Source organism: Eurosta solidaginis, chromosome 1, assembly GCF_040869045.1.
Source record: "Eurosta solidaginis isolate ZX-2024a chromosome 1, ASM4086904v1, whole genome shotgun sequence".
Lineage (NCBI taxonomy): Eukaryota > Metazoa > Arthropoda > Insecta > Diptera > Tephritidae > Eurosta > Eurosta solidaginis.
The window spans coordinates 31,338,090-31,361,695 of NC_090319.1; the positions used below are offsets into that span (position 1 = coordinate 31,338,090).

The window sequence follows — 23,606 nt, forward strand, 5'->3', positions numbered from 1 at the left end:
CTGCTCTCTATATGGCATAGACAATTCATGGGTTCCTGACTCAGCCAGACTACTACAGGATAGTGCAGTCCCAGTCATAAATATAACGATTTTCTTCGACAGCCATGCCACCTTAAATGCATTAGAATCTAACGTGATTGAGTCGGATATCGTGCAGAGGTGTCGAACCTAGCTGACCCTCATAAGGCACCTAAATGTCTCTCTTTGCTGTTTCCCAACGATATTGAAAGTAATGAATGAATTTGCAGATGAATGGACAGGAAAGGTTTCGAAATGGACGTAAGCGAGCGGTACGAACATCGCTGGATTATCTTCTGAGGAAAAATCGGGGAATGTGTGATTAGAGCAATAGACTTGCGGCGGACCAATGCGAGATCTCAAGGCCTTATATCATTATGACCATGTTTCGTTAGGAAAGGAACTAGTTTCTTCTCAAGCTAAACAATTCTGCAGTGAGCGCATCGTCACAGGTCATTGCACCACTGCTCCGAAGCTGGCGTATACCAACATGCTCCCTCTGCAGAAGCTGGCAGTATGAGGAGGAAGAGGGGTCGATTCATCAACATTTTTCAACAGTTGGCAGAGGTTGGGAAGGTCCGTTCATCAGAAAAAGCAAGTGGTTCGTTGAGCACCACTGGGAAGTAATCTTGCTGGACAAATGTGCAGCCACCCGACACTCGTTGAGGGCACTCACAATGGACAATAACGCCTCCAATTGGAAGTGTGGGAAATTCTCATACATGCCCTCTTAACCTAACCCAACATGGAAACTAGAAACAAAAGACAAAAAAAGAGATGTGAGCACCAAGTACTCGTGAGTGTTTGATTCGTAAGCATACAGGTGTACGTGGAAAAACCTAACATTTTTCGACTACGGTCTTGGTCTATTTTTGGGTTCCGATTTCGGTTCTGGGTTCGATTTCGGTTTCGATTCCGGATTAGTTTTCGTTTCTCTTTGGTCCTAGTTTCCGTCTGTTTTCGTTTTCCTTTTTGCTTCGGTTTGATAGCGTTGTCCATCTCCTTCCGGTTTCGGTTCCCATTACGATTTTGGTTCTGGTTTCAATCCAGTTTTCGGGATCGGTTACGGTTTGGTTCCGATTCCAGTTTCGATCCCTATTTCGTTTCCGGATTCGGATTTCAGTTTAAGTTTTGGTCTAGGTTTCGGTTCCAAATTCAGCTCCTGATGTGTTCGGTTTCAGTTTAGCTTACAGTTCTGGTTACGATTAATAAATGGTGCCAAAGCCGATTCGACTTTCAATGCCGTTGAAGCTTTTCCGATACTCTTTAACCTCTTCGATATCAAGAAATGTCCCCGGAGCAAACTCTGTACGCTCTTGTGACACCTCTATCAGCTTGACAACCGAATGGAAAGCGATTACAATAGACTTGTCATTATGATAGGCATGTTGTGATGCTTTAATCATCGGTAAACTTCCCAGCAGCGTGTGCGTACGAGGTATACCCGGCTGTACTACTGCAAAGTACTGCTACTATAACTAAAAAAAATTCTACCGCTAAACTTGGCGGAGAAAATACCCGCTAAAAAAATATGGTAAAATCGTCCGAATTCCGGGTCAATTGAACTGAAATTTCTGTTAGTTTTTATCCATTGCAAATATCTGTTGAATCAACTTGGCACAAATTGTTGATTCTGAAACGACGGTTTCAACAGTCAAATCAACAAACACATTTTTTTTTAATTTAACAATTATGAGCCGTACCCGTGCGCATTTTGCGCAACCAATCTAAAAGTCTCTTATCAAATACCAACAGCTTCCGCTGCCATCTGGCGTATGAGAGCAACTGCCGGTAATGCAGTGCAAATATTCACAAAAGTGACATAGAACAAATAGATTTCTTTGTGTGCTCACAATCGTTTATTTTTAGCAATTTTTTTTAATAAAATAAAGCTAGACAAAAGTACTACGACCAAAATTGTCCAAAGCTCGCTAATAGCCCGAATCTCCATCTTTACAACCAAAACTTTTTTTATTTATTGATTTGAATTCCAAAAAAGAGTGAAAAAGGGACCCGTACATAAAAACAGCAATTAGAAATAATATACTATATTGTAACGAAATTGCTTGCAAATCCTCTTATTTGCAATCCTCTGCTAAGTTCGAATCACTAAACTGTTGAATAAATAACTCCAATATTGAATAATGGAAAAATGGCCTTTATTAAAGTACTTCACAATACACTTATACTTTGCTACTCGCTGGCTTAATAACCAAACTGATTGATAACTCAAATTGAACTCTACTATTGGCCGCCAGATCGCGTGCTTAATCAAACTGATTGATAGCTCAACTCAAACTGAATTACTTCTTACTCGCCTGCCCCGCTTTTATAGTTTACGCTGCATACTTCTAGGCTCTTCCATTTCCAGAACTTACCAACTATATTCGTGTGTGTATAGTTCTCATATAGTTTCTACTTGTTTACAATTGTTTACTTTTTAGCGCTTCTCAGATGTACATATGTGAGTTTGTAGTTTACAGTCTCCCGCACACACATAAGCGTATAAGTAAATTCATCTGTGTGTGACATCTCATCTCTCGCTGCCTTGTATGTAAATGTTGCTCGTCGGAATGTATTTATATGTGTAGACGCAATTATTGATTCGTTTATGGAGATACATAATGATTGAATTATTGATGTGAATTCACGTCACTGCTTAGCATCGGCCTGGAGATGGCAGCACTCCTCAGTTTTGCTAATATTCGTAACAATATGATTACTGTCACCCTAAGAATAACAATCAAAACTGTGAAATAACAGATTTCGGTCAGCATTAGAATAACTCTGAACGCTGTTGTTATAACAGCGATGCCTGTGGCACTATGGTCATAAGAGCTAGTAGAGAGCTAATTCTCTTTAGAATTATCTGATGTATTTGCATTATGTTGACAGTTGATCGGAGTTGAAATTATCAATGAAATCAATTCCTTTAACAAAAAATCAGTAAGATTGATTGAAAATCTGTAATTTTTACAGATTATTGCCAACTTGAAACCAACAGTTTCTCTTCTCTGCAAAACTAAACAAATATGTTCTCTTAAGAAAAAAACTCGGTTGAATTTATTATAATTCGATAAATTTTACCGAGTGTCTGTTTCGACGATGGTTTTACCACCGTAATTTCTTTCGGTGTATCATTATTGTATATGACAGTACACTTGCCAGCACTAGACACTCACTAGAAATTAAAGTTTAAGCGATTTGAATCTCAATGCCAAACCAAAAAGTATTAATGTTTTTTGTATATGAACTTTATTTGATACAAAATTGCTGATCCACCTACGAATATGAGAATAATTTGCAATTAAATAAATAAGACGGCACGATCACTCCCATCGTTCTATTAGAGCTTTATACATATATAATATGGTTAAAGGTTTATTTATTTTCATTTCAACAGACCGAAAAAAAGATATTGATCTATGCAGAAGTTGTTAATAAGTTTTCAAATATGATTTTTGTTATTATTATTATTGTTATGGTGTAGTTGGAGCATTGAGCCGGTGTTATGTCAATCACATTGAATGACAAGATCAGCTATTTGCAGCAGAATCAGTTAGTGAGCGAGTAAATAAAAGTGTTCTTACGTGAAGGTCAAACGCATTACGTGGGATTCGATTTGATTTTGATAACTGAAATATAAAATATATTGAGTGAACATATGTAGTAAATATATAAGAACTGTGGACCTATGTGCATGTAAATGGCAATTTCAGTTGCAAGACAAATTCGATAGCTTAACATTTTAAAAATAGTTATTGTGTCTTAAGCTGGAGACATTGGTGCTTTATCGGTAACCGTATCGGTAACCTTTTAACAGCTGATTCGACCAACCTTATGAGAATCAATGCAATCGATTATTGGTGCCGCTAAGGTCGTAAACGTATCGTAGCCAACCAATTGGGTTTTGGTGTACCGTCGTAACGATAAACAGCTGATTACGTTAGGAATACGGATACAGCGATAAGACATACGGCACCAATGACTCCGGCTTTAGTCTGATCGACTTTACCGCGACTCACAGCATTGTTCCTTGTTGTTGATTTTTTTCGCATGGTAAAGGTTGAATTAAGTTGGTACGACTTTCCGTCATCTCTTTCCAATTTTAGTTAAGAGACAAACCGGTTTGGGCATTGTGCCATCTTCAGTGTTCGTTCGGAGACAAACCGATTTCGATATTGTGCTATCTTCAGTGTTAAATATCATTCTCTCGTTCCGGCAACGAAATTGAATACTCATAAACCGGTTTAAGCTTAAAGCCACCTTCAGTATTCAACGCTGAAGATAGCACAACGTCGAAATCGGATTGTCTTCGAGCGAAAAAAAACCAAATTTAACACTAAAGAAACCATAACTCCGAAAACAGTGTGTCTCCAAACCAAATTTGACAAAGGATGACTGAAAACCGTTTCAAAACAACTCGAAACATTGTGTTCTGCAGTTTACAGTTTTACGAAAAATTACTCTGAAGATGGCACAATGCCGACCGGTTTATATGCGAACAAAATGTTCCAAAACGAAGATAAAAAAGATTTAAAGTACTTCCTTTATATAAATGGGGAAGAAGAAAGTTTTTAAAAATGTCTCTTAAAACAAATACATAATCTTGTTGGACTTTGATATTCAAATTTTAACATAACCACTATACAAATTTGTATGAGAAGCAATATTATAAAGGTGAAGCGAGATTTTATCGAAAGTCTATTTATTGCACTCCACCTTTATATTTTTGTTACTCATACAAATTTTTTGTGACTGTAAAAATTCGAAAAGATTATGTCTTTATTTAAAGAGACATTTTTACTTTCTTTACGTTCGTTTATATAAAGGAAGTACCTAAAAAATTGTTATCTTCTTTTCGTTTTCACCTTTTATTGCATTGTCAAGGTGACCTGAACTATGTGTAATATTTCATGTGTCTAACTCAACGAAATAAATTGAATTTACTTAAAAATCTATCGCCAGATTCCACAATTTTGAATGAACTTTTTAATACCACTAAATATCTCGATTCCTGTCGCATGTAGAATACTCTTTTATCCGAAAATATTACAATCTAATAAAGCCGGAAGTTTCGTTCAAAGTTTCAGGTTTCTGTGTTATCTGGAAGTTCCTTGAAACTCGAAAGCAACGGACGATTTTTTAGTTTCCACGATCCCTGCACCACACAGCTAAAATTGTTTTCCATCATGTTGCATTGTCATGGCGTTCTGAAGCATGTTCTTAATTTCAAAATTCTTGCTCTTCGTGAAGTTACTCAAATAGCGGTCGGAGGTTTACACATGTTGTAAATGGGCTTTCTAAATATCTCTATGTATCTCGATCCCTGTCCCATCTACATAGAAAACTCTTTTATCCCAATCCCATTAACTCATTTTATCTGGAAGATGCTTAAAACACGAAAGCAAAATTTCCATGTTCGGAAGATTTTTTGAATTTTCATGATCCCTGCACCAAGTAGCGAAAATTTTCTTTCGCTCATATTAAATTGTCATCGGATTCTCATGTATGCTTACAGTTTCAAGACTTTAGACCTCCGGGAAGTAACTCCCAAATGGATTGCAATATTCTCCAATTATGTATGGAAATTGGCGGAAAAACCTCAAACGAAACTAATATAAAGGAAGTAACAACAAAAAACGTAATTGCGTCAACAAGTGCGCTTGGTTTGAGACTTGTCATTTTCACTGAGTGAGAGCTCAACATTTAATTTCATTGGATGCTGGATGTTGGCATCACGGAAGGACAATAATTTTCGGGTAATTTTTTTGGCGCACACTCGCAAGAATCATCTCATTCTCTTTTCACATCATCCAAATATCCCGATAGAATTTCTAAGATACTACTGAGCTTCCCTTGGTTCCTTGAGAAAGGAATTTGTTTGGTTGGTTGCTGTTGCGCTTCACCTCTGACTTTAATTGGAGCTAATGAGCTGTTTTGCTTCCACAGTTTGTTAATTAACCTTTGATATATATTGTAAGGAGACTGAAGAATTCCTCAAAAGCGGCGCACAGTGGCGCCTTTTGATTTTTTTCTTTGCAAAAATCATAACTTTTGAACCAATGAAGATATTTTAAAAATTTAAAATACAAATGAAAGCTAATTACTTGAAGTTTTATTGTGTCAAAGCTCAGAATGTCACAGATACAGCGTGCTTCCAAAAAAAATGTCTTATAATGACGTATTTGAGCATTAAATAAGATAAACTAATGATTTTGATAAGATAGCGTGGCACTGCCCACTTATGATAAAAAGTTTTTTCTAAGTAGTCACGTAATAAATAACTACCAAAATCGATAGACGTATTGTTTCTTTTAAATAGCAATACTCTTATAAAACTCAAATGTCCATTTTTGGTGCCACAATCGTAAAATTTTGCATGTTCTTTTTTTTTTTAATTTACAAGCCAAATATGTATTTTATTAATAACTAAAAATTATTGAAAGTGGTTCAATGAAATATTATTTGAGCTAAAGATTAAACAGCCAACGAATTTTGGAAAAGAGGAGTGGCACTGCCCACATATGCTAAAAAGTTTGATCTTAGTAACCGCTTTATCAATTTGTACCAAACTCGATAGACGTATTGATTTCTATAAAAATTTAATACTCGTTTGAAGGCGAAATGCCTCAGCTTTAAAATAAATTTGATAAACTTCAGAGAAATGCAATAATGAAAAGTATATTTTTATAAATTAATTAATTCTTTTATTTGAAATAAAAAATTAACTTCTACATAGATATTTTATTTTTCAATAAAGTTACAAAATTGATTAGTAAATCTCTTTTTCATTGTTGTGATAAGAAGTGTGAAACTTATTCTATCTTAACATAGTCATCGTCACTGAAACATATATCTAACAAAGCAACCATTTCTGAGCTATACGCATCTGTAAGATCTTTTTATGTTCTTACATACCTCATAGATGATATGACTGGATCAGAAGAGATAGCTAACATGTTGAAAATGTCTTCGTTTTGTCTAACTCGTGGTACTTTGCAGGTGTTCATACATCTATATCTTTTGTAGTCCTTGTTCTTAGATTCTTGAGCTACTTCAGACAATTCTCCTAATGGTAAGCACTGGTACTCTATTAAATCTTTTCCATGTGCTAAACTTTTATGTACCGTTGGTGTAAGTTTCTTCTCAGGATACTTTGATGCAGCAACTCTGTAGTTTTAGATGCATATTCTCCAAATTTGGGTTCATTAACTTGTTCATGGCAGTTTAAAATATTTAAAATTACTCACAATCTTTTCACAACATCTCTATCAACTCCTGTTATGTGAGCAGTCACTTCATCGTTTTCAAAAAATCTTCTTGAGGAGTTACCATCATTTGTATTTCCGTATCCATACTTTGGACGGTCAACTCTAAGGCCAATCTCTTTATAAAATGCACCCTGAATTATTTTTGTGTCTTGTTTTGTTTCTCCTTACATGTTGTATTGTCGTCGAAAACATCTCCTTGTTGTGGTAGTGTATAAGCCAGCTTCAAAACAAATTCCATACATCTTATCCCAGCATGCAAAGGAGATATTCCATACTCATAATTTAGTTCGTCAGTTATTGAATAATCAAGATTTTCAAAGTCCTTTTGGCTCTTACAAATTAGATATTTCATTGTAGATGTCGTATTTGTTATTAAGTTCAAAACTTTTCCATCGACCATTGTTAGAAGAAAATCATGCTTTATTTTAATGACATTCCCCTCTTCAATTTCAATTATTGTTGGTACTAATTTGGCAACTTGATTTTTTATATCACTCACTGTAGCTTTTATGAGTTCCGAAGACTCATTCTCGTATTTAAATAATATCGGGCGGCACAATATAGTTGATGACGGACGTGTATTTTTCCAATATTCTGAAGCTTCATCTTTTAGTCGTAATGGAACAATAGAAGACATAAACATATTACTATCTGTAATTGTTTCATCGTCTACATTTATTCTTTGTTTATATGCGCTTTGTACTGATGATCCATCACAGCCCCACTTAGTTATCAATGCTAGCTCCTTTGGCAGTGATTTCAACTTTTCCTTCAGTAAAACTTTGAAGGAGTCGTGTAGACGTATGATCCATTAAGTTTTGTAGCTCAATTTCAGCTGATACTTCGGTCATTTTGGGACTTAGAGGAACTGCTTCTTTCTTGGCTTGAGCAATTTTTTTGTATCCAGGTAAAATATCGGCATTACGTTGCAATAATGACAACATAATATATTTTTTCTTCGTTAAGCCGAGATCTATAAACAGCGCCAAAGCTTCTTCGGGAGTGTATTTCCCAGGTAGCGCATTTGGTGGTGTGGGAATGCTGTTGTTGATCCTCATCAGTCGCACTGGACTTGCTACCGCAACTGCTTTTGTTATATGAGACTTCGCGTTTTCTTCGTCTTTTTTATATTTAATAGCCAGTACTTCTGAAAGATGAGTCGTGGCCATAGCTTTTGTGGTATCGGGCAGCTTCCTTTTCCTTGTGTAGGTAGAACACTCTTCTATGGGTTTTGTTGGTCTCCCTCTAGTTGGATTGGTTGACGTGCTAGGCGTTTCTTCGTCCAAAAAAGTTTTGTCAGCTAGCCACTTTTCATGCTTACTTAGAAATTTTGAATTGTTACGATAGACGTCCTTCCATTTTCTTTCTATCATAATGTATTGTAAACCAATTTTTTCTTCCAGGCCTTCCTTTTCTTTAATGCTTGTTTCACTCGCGGATTCTCTCATAATAGCCTCAACGAAGTCCCGTCTTGACTTCGTAGATTTACACCGCAAATAGTTTCGAGTTTTCTAGATACATATTCGAATTGGCTTCGAGTGTATCTGACTAAATATTAAACTGTGAACTATATTTAAAAATACTATTCACTTTATTTAAGTAAACAGAATACTTAGTTCCTTAATCTCCAAAAGACGAATGATAATGTGCATTGTATGATGGATAGCTTTATATACCTACTCAAATTATTAAAATTAATTTCAGGTATACAATTCGTAACTAAAAAAACCTATGTTGTTAACAAGTTCGAATAACAAAAACGACCTTACGGCCGTACTGAATTATATATACCTGCTCAGGTGCGTATTTATGCCCAAGGTTGTTTAACTTTATTTGATGTAAAAAGTGAAGTTGCAGCTGGACGCAGGTAGACTTTATGAATTTAGGTAACTGAATATTTCACAAATAACTACTGTTAATTTGACGGAGCACATATTTTAACATTTTTTTTTTCATCAAAGTTTTAAAAAGGGCCTAAAAAAAAACAGGTATATCCGCCAACTTTTAACAACAAAAAAAAAAAACATTTTTTTTTTGTTTCATTCCTAAATTAAATTATCTTTAATTGCTATACAAGAAAACGACAACCGGCCGCCTTATTTACTCACAAAACCATTTTAAATACAACGAAAAAGAAGAAAAATTTCAAATTTTTCCCAATGTTGAAAATTGGTCAACTTTGAGCGGCTCTACCTGGTAAACTATAATTTTCTGTGAAAAAACAGTTGTATATTCTTGATCCCTGGAAAATTCTCTATTAGAAACATGTAGAAAGGCTTTCATGATTTTTTTGATTTTTGCCATGCTTTAACGGCAGAGGCGCCACTGTGCGGCGGCGGTAACCTGTCCCAAGGTGTAAGTCGCGCATTGCATATCACGTTTAATGCGCCGCAAGCCTATTCAACTTTATTCAGTTAGGATGTCCGAAGCATTCTTAGATATATGGCACAATAACATAGACTTAGCACTTGACCATTAAGATAATGTAAGTCAAGAATTGTAATTCTTATTTCATGGAGAGTTTAACGTTAAATTGTACCAGCTCCGTGCAACTACTCAGCTTCCTTAGTGATCCCTGAATGATTTCGATATATCGCCACTTAAGTAAATTTCTGTTGAGTGGGCGGAGTATGATATCTAAGTATAACGCAAAGCCAGTGGAGTGGTGAAGAGAATCGCCTTGAAATAGTATTTTTAATACCTCAGGCATGTATGTATGTCCAAGAACAGCAGGTTTTTTGGCTTCATTCTATATAAATAATATAGTCTTAAAAACTTTTCCAACAATTAAAACAAAAATGCAATAAATCTAATGACAAGAAACCCATTTAGAGCTTTTTAACCTAACAGTAATCAAAAAATAGAATTAAATTGCTGAATGAATGCATAGAAAGAGAATTCAGAATGCGGAATGTGACATTAAGAAAAACACTGTTATATGCACATGACACAGACAATGTGACCGCCTACGCAATAAAAATATGACCAGCACGCATAATGCATTATAAATAAAAAACTTTGTGAATGTGTGTGCATACGGGGGGCGGTTTTTAAATGCGTGGGCTAAAATATTTCATTATTGATATTAGACAAAAATTATAAAGTTTACAAACAACCATGTTTCTGAATTTCACTTCTTCATCAGCTAACTTCTCGAGAGCTGAGTATAGAACTCGAAATCTCCAACATTCATACTTTATAGTGGTGTAAAAGCAGATAGATGCCTTTATCCACTCAGCTATATGAATGTCCCGCTCCTCGCTTTGCAATCGGTCTCTAAGTGTTGCCAGAGCTTAGTAACATTGAGACCTAGTAAACATCGCCGTTTGTAAACTTTGTAATTATTCCCTCATATCAATAACAAAAACAATTGTATAAAGCAATATGAGTATGTCCTCTAAAAAAATAAAATATTTCATGTTTGCTGTATTAATGTGGACAAAGGGTAAAAATTTGCTCTATTATAGAATGATTTTCTGTCGCCCTTGACAATTTTGATTTGAGGACTAAATTGTTTTGAAAAATTACACTTAAGATGGCTAATCGCCGTAAGCGGATTGCCCCCGAATTTACAAAATCGACAAGATATTAAATAAGCAGTGATTCGGTAAAATTTATCGCATTATGGTTAACTCAGCCGACTTTTTTTTTCAACGGCACAAATTTGATATTAGAGAACAATTACGAAATTTGCACACAGAATGGTTACTAGGAGATGTGTATGAATTTCACTTGTTCATAAGCTAGCTTCTCGGGAGCTGAGTATTGAACTCGAAATCCCCAACACTCATACTTCATACTAGTGTAAGGAGGATGCCTTTATCCGCTCAGCCATATGAATGCTTTCAGACCAATTGCGAAGGGACATTCATATGGCGGAGTGGATAAAGGCGCCTGCCTTTACACTAATATGTAGTCCGCCGAAAATTTCGAGTTTAATACTCAGCTCCCGAGAAGCTAGCTGATGAAGAAGTGAAATTCAGAAACATGTCCTTTTAACCACCACCGTGTGCGAATTTTGTAGTTTTTCTCTGCCCTGTTTAAAAAAAATTTAAATGGCATAAACTTTGGCAAATGCTATGAAACGAAAGTTAATTTACTTATGGTACATTTGCCTATGTGGACGCACCCGTGGAATACACCGAGAGGGTGAAAATTCAGAGCTGTATAAATCAAGTATGGGATGTTGCAACTAAGCGCGCTACTTACGCATACATACACAAAACCAACATTTGCTGAAACGGTGTCGCACAGACTCAGGAGACATCCTCACTTTTGAGTAAGCCAGCATACAAAACTCCGTGTGTAAAGTGGAGACTGTGTAGACACAATTTTTGTATAACTAAAGGGATCGCAAAAGAAAAATACGAGAAATATCAAATGTTTCTAGTGCGGCAACAACCTATGGAGGTGGTCGTAAACGCAGAGCTGAACCAGTTGAGCAAATCTCCAAGTGCACGCAATTAAACTAAAGCGAGCCAGCCGTAAGGGACGAGAGCTGGCTCCCGAAGTTGACTGCCCCATAATCTCTGTCTCACAAGTCGGAAGAAGGCCGAGCAATCTTGCTGTTGGAGGAAATGTGAATGGAACGGAGGGTTTACTGACTTTAGATACAGGCGAGCGAATCTCATGCCATAATCCGAGCTTATTTGATCAATAGGAGAGTAAATTCTGTGACGAATATTAGCATCACTAAGCTGATACTAAATAAATAATCACGCAACAATAACATGAATCAGCCACTCGTATATACATGAACACATCAATCATCATTTACACACATCTTAATATATAAAAAACACGTATCACAACATTTTCGGGCGCGATGAACTCCTAAACTACTGAACCAATTTTGAATTTGTTTTGCACCCCGTGTGTAGTTTGATCTAACTTGAGAGATAGGATAGGTTATATCTCAGTTTATAGTCGCAATATTATTTTATTGCAATTTTTTTTATTTGTTTGTACGTAATAATAAAATGTTACGTATACGCAGTGGCACTCATATTTTCAGGTGGTGCGGATATACTTCCGTGTAATTGCTTGGTGTTTAATTAAACAACCTGCTTATCAATAAAAAATATTATAGCGAATGATATCAAGTATAGCACATCACTAGGCCCGCCGAGAGGGTGGGGGAGGGGGGTTTCTGAGGAGGCTCGCGATTTAGAGGTACTATGACATTTTTTTTAATTTAGGAGAGTCTTTAGTTGTATAGAGGGTAATTTTCATACCCCTGGGTGACTAGGGTCTCGAGATATAGGCCAAAACGTGGGCCAGTGAATGCCTAGACAGTATTTATACAATATGGATATCAAATGAAAGCTGTTGATGAGTGCTTTAGTACAGAGTAATATATTATCCAGAGACGGACTGGGATTAGGACTAGGACTGGGACTGAGACTCGGAGTGGGACTGGGACTGGAATAAAATACATACCACCCTCTGGGACAGGCATCCAGAATAATGAGAAGAAATTGAGAGAAGAGAAAAGAGAGAAGAAGGAGATTGAGAAAGAGATAGAATGAGACGAAGATGGTGATAGATGAAGCGAAAAAGACGGAGGGAGGAATGAATAAAAGGATTAGGAAAAAGTGAAGAGGGGGAGGGCAGAGTCGGACGGAAAAAGCTTACTAAAATGTATGCAGCTAGGGCAAATTTAGGGCAGGACAACGTCTGCCGGATCTTCTAGTATATGTAAAAAAGGCAATGAAGAGATAACTGACACACAGATGTAGTCATCAGCCGAATTTGTTACTCACACATACACACGAATATATGTAGCTCAATTACCAAGCAGGAGAGACAGCAGTTCTAGAAGGCGAAACGTCTAGACTTTAGCAGAAATATGAGAATGAAGCAACGGAGAGTATAAAATCAACGCAAGCTGAGTAGTCAGTAATCAGTTTGATTTAAACACGCTATTAGTTGTGAAGTATAACTGTGAAGTACTACTTTCAAGTTAGTCTAAATAAAAACCAGTTTGCAATACGGAATATTGGAGTTATTTATTCGACAGTTTAGCTATTCGAACGTTAGTAGAAGGTTTCAAATAAGCGAAATTTCCCTAAATTCGTTACAATACATTACACGAAGCAAAATTGCGTACTGCCACTGGCGAGTGCAACGAAGTTATATGAGAAGTCGCATTGGGAAGGCCACGGTTCTACGTAATTTCGTAGTGGTAGAGTTTCAGGGTTCCGTCTTCCAAGATTGACTGTATAGCCCAACACAAATGCATTTCTATTTAATTCATATTATTACCACAATTGATTTAATAAGTACACATATACTATGTTTGCATATCTAATGTTACAAGGCAAATAAAAACTGAAATAAATTAAAAACAGCCATAAAAGACAAATCGTATGGTTGATTAACGAACAACACAACACAATACCATACTGGACAGTCAGTCCGTTAAGCTTTGTGTTGTGTTAAAGTGCTTAATAACGCACGACAAGTGCTTAAAAATTAGTAAAGAGAGCGAGAGAACGAGTAAAGCGTACTTTGGAAAGAGGTCAGCTAGTCATTAGCGGTAACATTAGATGTGCTAATATGGTACTTTGAAATAGTTTGAGGTTAGATGGGGGAAAAAATGTTACCGGATATACGTTAGTAAATTATTTAATTATTCAAACCTGCATATTTATAGCCTCATCGTAATTCTTGAAGACTCCACTATTTGCGCCATAGCCACGTAGTGCTAGCGAACGTTCCCAAATTGTTTGCCAATTTACAGCTTCACGTGTGTTGCGACGGAACGATGCGCGATATAAGCGATTACTTTGAGCAACTGGTGAACCAACACCACCGACAGCACTACAACCACCACCGATGCCACCAACGCTGCTGCTATTACAATTACTGTACTGAATTATATAGAAATCTGCATTTCTTATACCAACGCCACTATTCCACGGTGGACGCACATTAATTACTGTAGCACCGGTTGTTGTTTTGGCCGCTGCTATTGCACCAGTTGTCGGCACGCTTCTACGTCCTGGCACACGAAAACTGCGATATTTTTGTATGCGCTCAAATGTGCTATTCAGTGTGGATGTCGAGTTGGTTGTTGTGCTCGCTAAACTATTCTCTGTTGAGCGTTCACCATCGCTATGTAAACGCATACGCCGTGTAAAACCATTAATATTTTCTACTGGAGCGTGTGCTGGTGCTGGTGCTGGTGATACGACGGTGCGTCCACTTATGCTGCGTTGCACACGTTTAGCGCCGCCACCGTTCAACATAGGCGAGCGTGGTGCATCAATTGCTTTGAGCGCCTTTGCCATAGCTACGCCATATTCCCTTGTATATAAACCAATTGTAGGTTTCTTGGCGAGTGCAGGTTTGCCGCTGGTGCCTAGTTTTTCTGTTGTGTGCCCACCACTGCTTGCTGTGCGTCCACCATTTTGTATCAATATAGAATTATGTGAATTCCATGAGTTTGAATTTTCCGAACCACTATCACTGATTGTTTCCGAGCTGATGCTATTATTGCGAGGTGGATTCGATTTTGCGTTTTCGCGTATTGCTTTGGTAGAGTGTGTGGTGTTGTGATGATTATGTTGATTGTTTTGTGCAGCCAAGCGCGATTTAAGCGTTCCGCAGGCATGCGCTTTACCTGTACATCCTCGATGAAATTCAGGATTTAAGCCAGAGCCTGGCTGCGCCAGCGTGGCTGGTTGTATGGGTGAGGCTCGTAATGATTGCTCGAACTTTTTTGGTATGAGAAACATTTTTGTTGATTTTATGTTTGGAAGCTCAAGTTAAATTGCACTTTATTTTTATTTATCCACCAGTTTTTGGTTTAACGACATTATTCGGTTTCGTTTGTAGTCTTTTTGGTTTTGTGCTGTTTTGTTTGTTTAGTTAAAGTAAAACTTAAACTTTACACATAATTTTTTTTCCGAGATATGGTTCACGATTTCACTTCATGTTCAACTCTCTGATAAATTTTTTTCTCTCGTTATTATTTGTGCAATGTTTTGGTTAATAAAATTTCCCTCATAATTTTTAAGAGTACAGAGCATCCCTGTTTTTTAAATTTGGCCATTTTGTTATTGTTGTTGTTTATGTTCCCAAATATTTGTCCAGACACCGTGAGTTCTGTCTTAAAATGTGCGACAAGGACGTACTCATGCGAGTCGACTAAAAATCTACATAGAAGTCGACTTCAAACGCTACTTCTAATATTAAATCATTCCCGAGATGGTCGGGCTATTACCTTGCTTGTTACCTGAATGTACCTGATCTATATCCGGCGAAGGATTATCAGCATCGATATCACTCCCCAAACGCTTCGGAGAGTGTCTTTGTTGCTGCAATAACGAAAAAAACAAACCCTACCTCTACACCTAAGAGCATTTTCAATGCAAGAAATAATATTCAGCTAATTTATCCTGGAACAATTTTACACAAGGTTATACCCCAAAAAATCATCTTGATAAAACATCAACGAGACAAGTTCTGCTCAAAAATACAGTGGATGACAGTAACCGATAATACCGCAATTAAACGCCTAAAACTTCAGTTAGAATGAGTATTTTGCATCGAATTTATCTAGCACCTAATACCTAATCAGGACAGCTCGACGGGCTGGCTTTGAGAATATTACGAGATCGAAAGCAAAACAATACAAACCATCAAGCAATGTGACCCCCGCTTTGTAATAAAATACCTAAAACGAAATTAATGCGCACAAACGAATTACGATCGCACTTCCTCCTCAGTCTCCCTGACACTGATACCATTTTTAATGTTGGGATATGTATTGTGACGAAAGTTGACATCACTAGGCTGTTAGTAAATAATCACGCAACAACAAACACATGAAGCAGCCACTCTTATATGCATGCCCACATTAAAGCTAGCAACACTTATGTATGTAGAAGGCGACGAACAGATATCTCACACACACACACATGTAGTCATCAGCCGAAGTAGTTACTCACACATACACACGCATATGAATATAAACTACAAATATACACGTATATAGCTGGTAACCAAGAATGAGCTACAAGAGTTCTAGAAGGTGAAACGTCTAGACCTTTGGAGAAATGTGCGGATGAGGCAACAGAGAGTATAAAAGCAGTGCAAGCTGGGGAATAACTAATCAGTTTGATTTAAACACGCTATTGGGAAGTGAAGTATTTGGTGTGAAGTATAATTGTTCTACTATACACATTCATATTCACGAAACTAATTATTTGTATGCGTGAGAATTCCGCCCAATGATCTAGAACTATAGATAAGACAAAAGTCGCAGTGAGTGCAACCACTATTCACCACTATACTACAAAGTCATTAGTCGAGCATTTCCTGAATCTAAAGTTAACACAGTTGCGAGCCTTCTTCTAGTAGCTTCAATAATTTTCGCCAAAACCGCCGGGTGACGTCACAGCCGAAACTAATTCCTTATAACTGAATAATTTTCACTCATCTAACAGGGCCCGTATTAGGTTTTACAATCCGTGATCGAAACACATTTTTTAAATCAAAAAAGTTCTGAAATGGTGGATCGCATTAATGATATATACGAAGGGCGATAAATAGTAAGCGTTAGATCCATATCTTATTATAATTTTTTAGAAATAGATTTACAGTTGCATAGTTATCGTTTGAGTGAAAATAGTTTTCAGTCAGTGATCGTAAAACGTAATATGGGCCCAGAATTTAAAATAACTTTCATAGCTCACAGGGTCTCTTGATAAAAATAGTACAGTCATTTTTATTTCGTTTTTTTTTTCTTTTAAATTCTATTGTTTTTAATTTTTATTTCATATTCATTACTTAGTATTTTTTATACCTTTCATGAAAATGAAATGGTATATTAATTTCGTCACGAAACCCAAAATTGTAAGTCCTTAAAGGAAAATAGATAGACCCACCATTAAGTATACCGAAATAATCAGGTTGAAGAGCTGAGTTAATTTAGCCATGTCCGTCTGTCCGTCTGTCTGTTTGTATGCAAACTAGTCCCTCAATTTTTGAGATATCTTGATAAAATTTGGTGAGCGGGTGTATTTGGGTGTCCGATTAGACATTTGTCGGAACCGACCGGATCGGACCACTATAGCATATATCCTCCATACAACCGATTTTTCAGAAAAAGAGGATTTTTGTAATATCTTACCCAATTTAACAGATTGAAGCTTCAAACTTCACCATATACTTTCGTATATTGCACATATTGTTGCCTGAAAAAATTTATGAGATCGGTCGTATATATAGTATATATCCCCCACAACCGATTGTTCAGATAAGGAACTTTTCGTAATTACTGCCCTATTTTAAGAGCTAGAGGCTTCAAATTTCAACGAATGCTTACGTATATAGCATATATTGTTGTCTGAAAAAATCATAAAGATCGGTGGTATATATAGTATATATATGGTGGTATATATAGTATATATATAGTATATATATATATTTTCGCAAATTTTAGCCCCATTTTAACAGCTAGAAGCTTCAAATTTCACCGAATATTTACGTATATAGCATATATTGTTGTCTGAAAAAATCATTGAGATCGGTGGTATACATAGTATATATCTCATACAACCGATTGTTCAGATAAGAAACTTTTCGCAATTTCTACCCCATTTTAACAGCTATAAGCTTCAAATTTCACTGATTGCGTACGTATGTAGCATATATTGTTGTCTGAAAAAATCATAGAGATCGGTTGTATATATAGTATATATCTCATACAACCGATTGTTCAGATAAGAAACTTTTCGCAATTTCTACCCCATTTTAACAGCTATAAGCTTCAATTTTCACCGATTGCTTACGTATATAGCACATATTGTTGTCTGAAAAAATCATAAAGATCGGTGGTATATATAGTGTATATCTCATACAACCGATTGTTCAGATAAGAAACTTTGCGCAATTTCAGTTAGAAGTTTCAAATTTCACAAAATGCTTACGTATATAGCATATATTGTTGTCTGAAAAAATCATAGAGATCGGTGGTATATATATTATATACTTCATATAAACTGTCATTTTGACCCCTTTTTACGGCTAGAAGCTTCAAAATTCATCAAATTTCATCAAATAGTTACGTTTACGTCATATATTTTTGAAATACGTGATTCGTAGTCATAGTTTTTACATGCAGACCACAAAAAACGTGAAGCTTTGCATCCTCACACAGATTACCTACCTATTTTTATACCTTTCATGAAAATGAAATGGTATATTAATTTCGTCACGAAACCGAAAATTGTAAGTCCTTAAAGGAAAATAGATAGACCCACCATTAAGTATACCGAAATAATCAGGTTGAAGAGCTGAGTTGATTTAGCCATGTCCGTCTGTCCGTCTGTCTGTTTGTATGCAAACTAGTCCCTCAATTTTTGAGATATCTTGATAAAATTTGGTGAGCGGGTGTATTTGGGTGTCCGATTAGACATTTGTGGGAACCGACCGGATCGGACCACTATAGCATATATCCTCCATACAACCGATTTTTCAGAAAAAGAGGATTTTTGTAATATCTTACCCAATTTAACAGATTGAAGCTTCAAACTTCACCATAAACTTTCGTATATTGCACATATTGTTGCCTGAAAAAATTTATGAGATCGGTCGTATATATAGTATATATCCCCCACAACCGATTGTTCAGATAAGGAACTTTTCGTAATTACTGCCCTATTTTAAGAGCTAGAGGCTTCAAATTTCAACGAATGCTTACGTATATAGCATATATTGTTGTCTGAAAAAATCATAAAGATCGGTGGTATATATAGTATATATATGGTGGTATATATAGTATATATATAGTATATATATATATATATATTTTCGCAAATTTTAGCCCCATTTTAACAGCTAGAAGCTTCAAATTTCACCGAATATTTACGTATATAGCATATATTGTTGTCTGAAAAAATCATTGAGATCGGTGGTATACATAGTATATATCTCATACAACCGATTGTTCAGATAAGAAACTTTGCGCAATTTCTGCCCCGTTTTAACAGTTAGAAGCTTCAAATTTCACAAAATGCTTACGTATATAGTGTTAGAAATATTATTGATTCAACTCAACTATAATAATACTTTGATCTTGTCGAAACGATCATAGATCTTCATTAAGGTATTGAAAATTTCTACTTCAGAAATTTTCTATTTTACATCATTCAAATAAAAAACTTTATATTGTTCAAACTTAAATATTATCTTTCCTGAATATCTATATTGGAACTTAATTCCTAATAAAGGTTATGGGCTTTTTCATATAGGATCAAGGACAATAGATTGGCGAATAGATAAATCAAAATTATTATAAGGAAATTTAATCAACGTTAAGAATGTCGGCTATCGCAAATATTGACAAATTATGTGGGGACAATTTTTATAGTTGGTCAGTTGACATGAAAGGACTGTTAATTACGCAGGACTTATGGGACGTAGTCGAATTATCATGCAGTGCTGAAGCAACGGTTGCTGAAAAGGAGCAATGGCATAAACTGGATCGAAAGGCTCTAGCTACCATTACTTTATGCATAAGGTCTTCTGAATTAATTTATATAAGAAATTGTAAGAGCGCAAAGGAGGCGTGGCAGAATTTAGAAAAGACTTACAAGGATAAAGGTCCTGGAAGGAAGGTAAATTTGTTTAAACAATTGGTGAAATTTCAATTTAAAGGAAATTGATATTGAAGTCCCCGATGATATTTTAAGTATCCTGTTGTTATGCAGTTTACCGGAGGATATGGAAGGATTTGTTATAGCAATTGAAACGAGAGGCGAGCTTCCCAAACTAGATCATCTAAAAATTAAAATTTTAGAAGAAGAGCAAAGACGTGGAGGTAAAAAGAATTTTGGAGATGGTGAACAAGTATTAGTTGCTAATGGTAATAATAGAAGAAAAAATTTTAAAAGCAAACAGGATAGGAAATGCTTTTCATGTGGCATGGTGGGCCATATTCGTGCCAATTGTTAACAGAAATAATAAAAATTTTGTTTTGAGTGCACATGGTTACAAAGATGAAGAACCAGGATGGATTCTCGACAGTGGTGCGTCATCACATATGTCTAATAATAGACAAATATTTGATTATTTCCAAGAATGCGAACAAAGAATAATTTTGGCATCTGGTGAAAGTATCATGGCAAAAGGTATTGGTAAGGTAAAGATTAAATTAGCAGACAAAGACATCTGCTTATCAAACGTAATTTTTGTACCTGAATTAAAATCGAATTTCTTATCAGTTAGTAAGATAATAGAGCGTGGTCATAGCGTAAATTTCTTTGAGAACTATGCAATAGTTGCAGATAAAAATAAGAATAAGATATTTGATGCTAACTTATCAAATGGAATTTTTTTTGCTAATTTTAGAAAAGAAAACGTTGCTATGTTTAGTAAGGAGAATTCAGATTTTGTGATTTGGCACAAACGTTTAGGGCATTTGAATGCAAATGATATGAAGGAAATGTCTGGAAAGCAATTGGTCAGAGGACTAACAATCAACATACCAAAGGATTTCAAGTGTACGACTTGTGCGTTATGCAAGATAAGTTGTAAGCCATTTCAAGTATACAATAATGTAGTTAGCAAGGGAATTTTGGATATTGTGCATAGCGATTTATGTGGACCAATGCGTATTGCATCTCACGGTCAGTCATTATACTTCGTTACATACATTGATGATTTTTCTAGATATATATCGATATATTTTGTGAAACGTAAGTCGGAAGTTCTGGATACATTTAAAGATTTCAAGCGAAAAGCAAAATTGGAAACGGGACAAAGAATTAAAACACTGCGTAGTGACAATGGAAAAGAATATTTCAATAAAGAATTTGACAATTTTCTACGTGAAAATGGTATAAAGCATCAATCAACTACCTGTTATACACCACAACAAAATGGTATAGCAGAAAGAGCAAACAGAACTTTAATGGAAATGGCTAGGTGCATGTTGGAGGAATCGAAATTGCATTATTCATTTTGGGCAGAAGCGGTAAATTCAGCAACATATATACGAAACAGGTCACCATCGAAAGTACTTATGGGAAAAACACCATATGAATGCTGGAATGGATATAAACCAGCGGTATCATATTTCAGAACATTTGGATGCGATGTTGTTGTTTTGGATAAACGTAAAAATAAAAATAAGTTAAAACCTAAAGGTGAGAAAATGATTTTTGTTGGGTATTCAAGTAGAAGTAAAGGACACAGATTGTACAATGAGGAAACAAAACAAATTGTAACTTCTAGAGATGTAACATTTTTCGAAAACTCATTTCAAAGCAAGGCAACTATAAATAAGGAGGATGGTTGTGAAGATAGTATATCTAAATGTAATGATTGCGATATATTTACTTTTGAATTAGCAAAGAGAGATCCGACTAATTCAAGTAATGATGGTCATAACCCGTTAAATGATAATGTTTCTGTTGCAGATGAACAAGTAGCAGATAGTTGCGATAACGACAATAACGTTTCCGTAGAAGTCAATGAAGGTTTAAAAAGAAAGCGAGGGAGACCAACTGGAAAGAAATGGTTTACCTGGAAGACCAAGAAAGATTTACAAAACCGAGGAATTGCCTCAAGTGAATGAGATAACAGCCATGGAAAGAGATCCATTGACAGTGAAAGAGGCAATGAATAAAAGGAATGCAGAAGAGTGGAAGAAGGCGATGTAAAAAGAATATGATGCATTATGTAAGAAAAAGACTTGGGAGCTTGTGGATAAGCCGAAAGGTAAAAATGTTATTGGAAGTAAATGGGTGTTTGTTACTAAGCGTAGAGCTGATGGTAGTATAGAGAAACTTAAAACTCGTTTGGTAGCAAAAGGGTGTAGCCAAAAGTATAATATTGATTATTTTGATACATATGCACCCGTAATTCGTCATTCTACTATAAGAATGTTACTATCGTTAGCGGTGCAATATAGTTTATTGATATATCACGTTGATATAACGTCAGCATATTTGAATGGACAATTAAATGAAGAAGTTTATATGAAACAACCCGAGATGTTTAAAGATGCGGAATTTCCAAATAAAGTATGTAAATTAAAGAAATCACTTTATGGTTTAAAGCAAGCAGGAAGAGAATGGAATAGAAGACTTAATGAAATACTAGAAAAGATAGGATTTATGAGGTGTAAATCGGATAATTGTTTATATATTATGAAAAAAGGAAATGAAATGAATATAATTGCCGTTTATGTGGATGACATATTTATTGCGTGTTCTTTAGAAGAACCAATTAAATGGATTTTTAACGAGTTGAATAAAGAATTGGATGTGGTAAATCGTAGGACAGTATCATATTTTCTAGGAATGGAAATAGATCGAGAAGAACGTGGAGATATCTTATTACATCAAAAGAAATATATACAAGACTTGCTAAAAACGTGGAGCATGGCAGATTGCAAAACAGCATCAACACCGTTTGCAAGCGGAGTAGTTTTAGACAAGTGTTGCAAAGAGAATTGTTCTGATATGATTGATGTAAAGAGATATCAGTCATTAATAGGAGGGTTAATGTATTTAGCCGTTATATCACGACCTGATATAACACACACATTATCCAAGTTATCTCAATTCAATGCACATCCTCATAAAGATCATTTTATTGCAGCAAAACATGTTCTACGATATCTTAAAGCAACACAAGATTTTACAATTAAATACAAAAAATCCGAAAATGCATTTTTATGTTTTACAGATGCAGATTGGGGTTCAAATCCAATTGATAGGAGGTCATATAGCGGATACGTAATATTTATGGCAAATGGTCCTGTGGCATGAGAGGCAAAAAGACAAAATTCGATTTCTTTCAGTTCAATGGAAGCTGAATACATTGCAATGTGCCAGGGTACAAGAGAGGTTATATTTATGAGAAATGTGTTGCGCGAAATCGGTTTGCAGAATTTATGTAACAAACCTACATTAATCAAATGTGATAATCAAGGTGCAGAATTTTTAGTCAAGAATCCAACAACTCATAAGCGAAGCAAACACATTGATATCAAATATCACTATATACGGGAAAAATTCGAGGCCAATGAGATTTCGATTGAATATGTACAAACAGCTGAAAATGTTGCAGATTTGTTTACAAAATGTTTGACTAAAGAGAAACATAAGAAATGTTGTAATATGTTAAATTTAAATGTATAAGCATATTTATACATATATTTGAGTTGAGTGGAAGTTTGTTGAAAATTATTGTTGAAATATTATTGATTCAACTCAACTATAATAATTCTTTGATCTTGTCGAAACGATCATAGATCTTCATTGAGGTATTGAAAATTTCTACTTCAGAAATTTTCTA

General features: G+C 35.6%; 1 protein-coding gene across 6 annotated transcripts in view; it reads right to left on the minus strand.

The window, feature by feature from the left end:
* The window catches only part of Mhcl (Myosin heavy chain-like), a 373,469-nt gene that overhangs the window by 199,262 nt on the left and 150,601 nt on the right, over positions 1-23,606 (minus strand). Inside the window, exon 2 of one of the 6 annotated variants that reach the window (XM_067784401.1) lies at positions 13,934-15,240. The exons of 4 other annotated variants lie outside the window; for them this stretch is intronic. In XM_067784401.1, coding sequence (XP_067640502.1) covers positions 13,934-15,031 — 1,098 coding nt within the window. In that variant the 5' untranslated portion in view covers positions 15,032-15,240. Of the gene's footprint in view, positions 1-13,933; positions 15,328-23,606 lie in introns of all 6 variants that reach the window. One more of the 6 variants, XM_067784391.1, reaches the window with a different exon arrangement.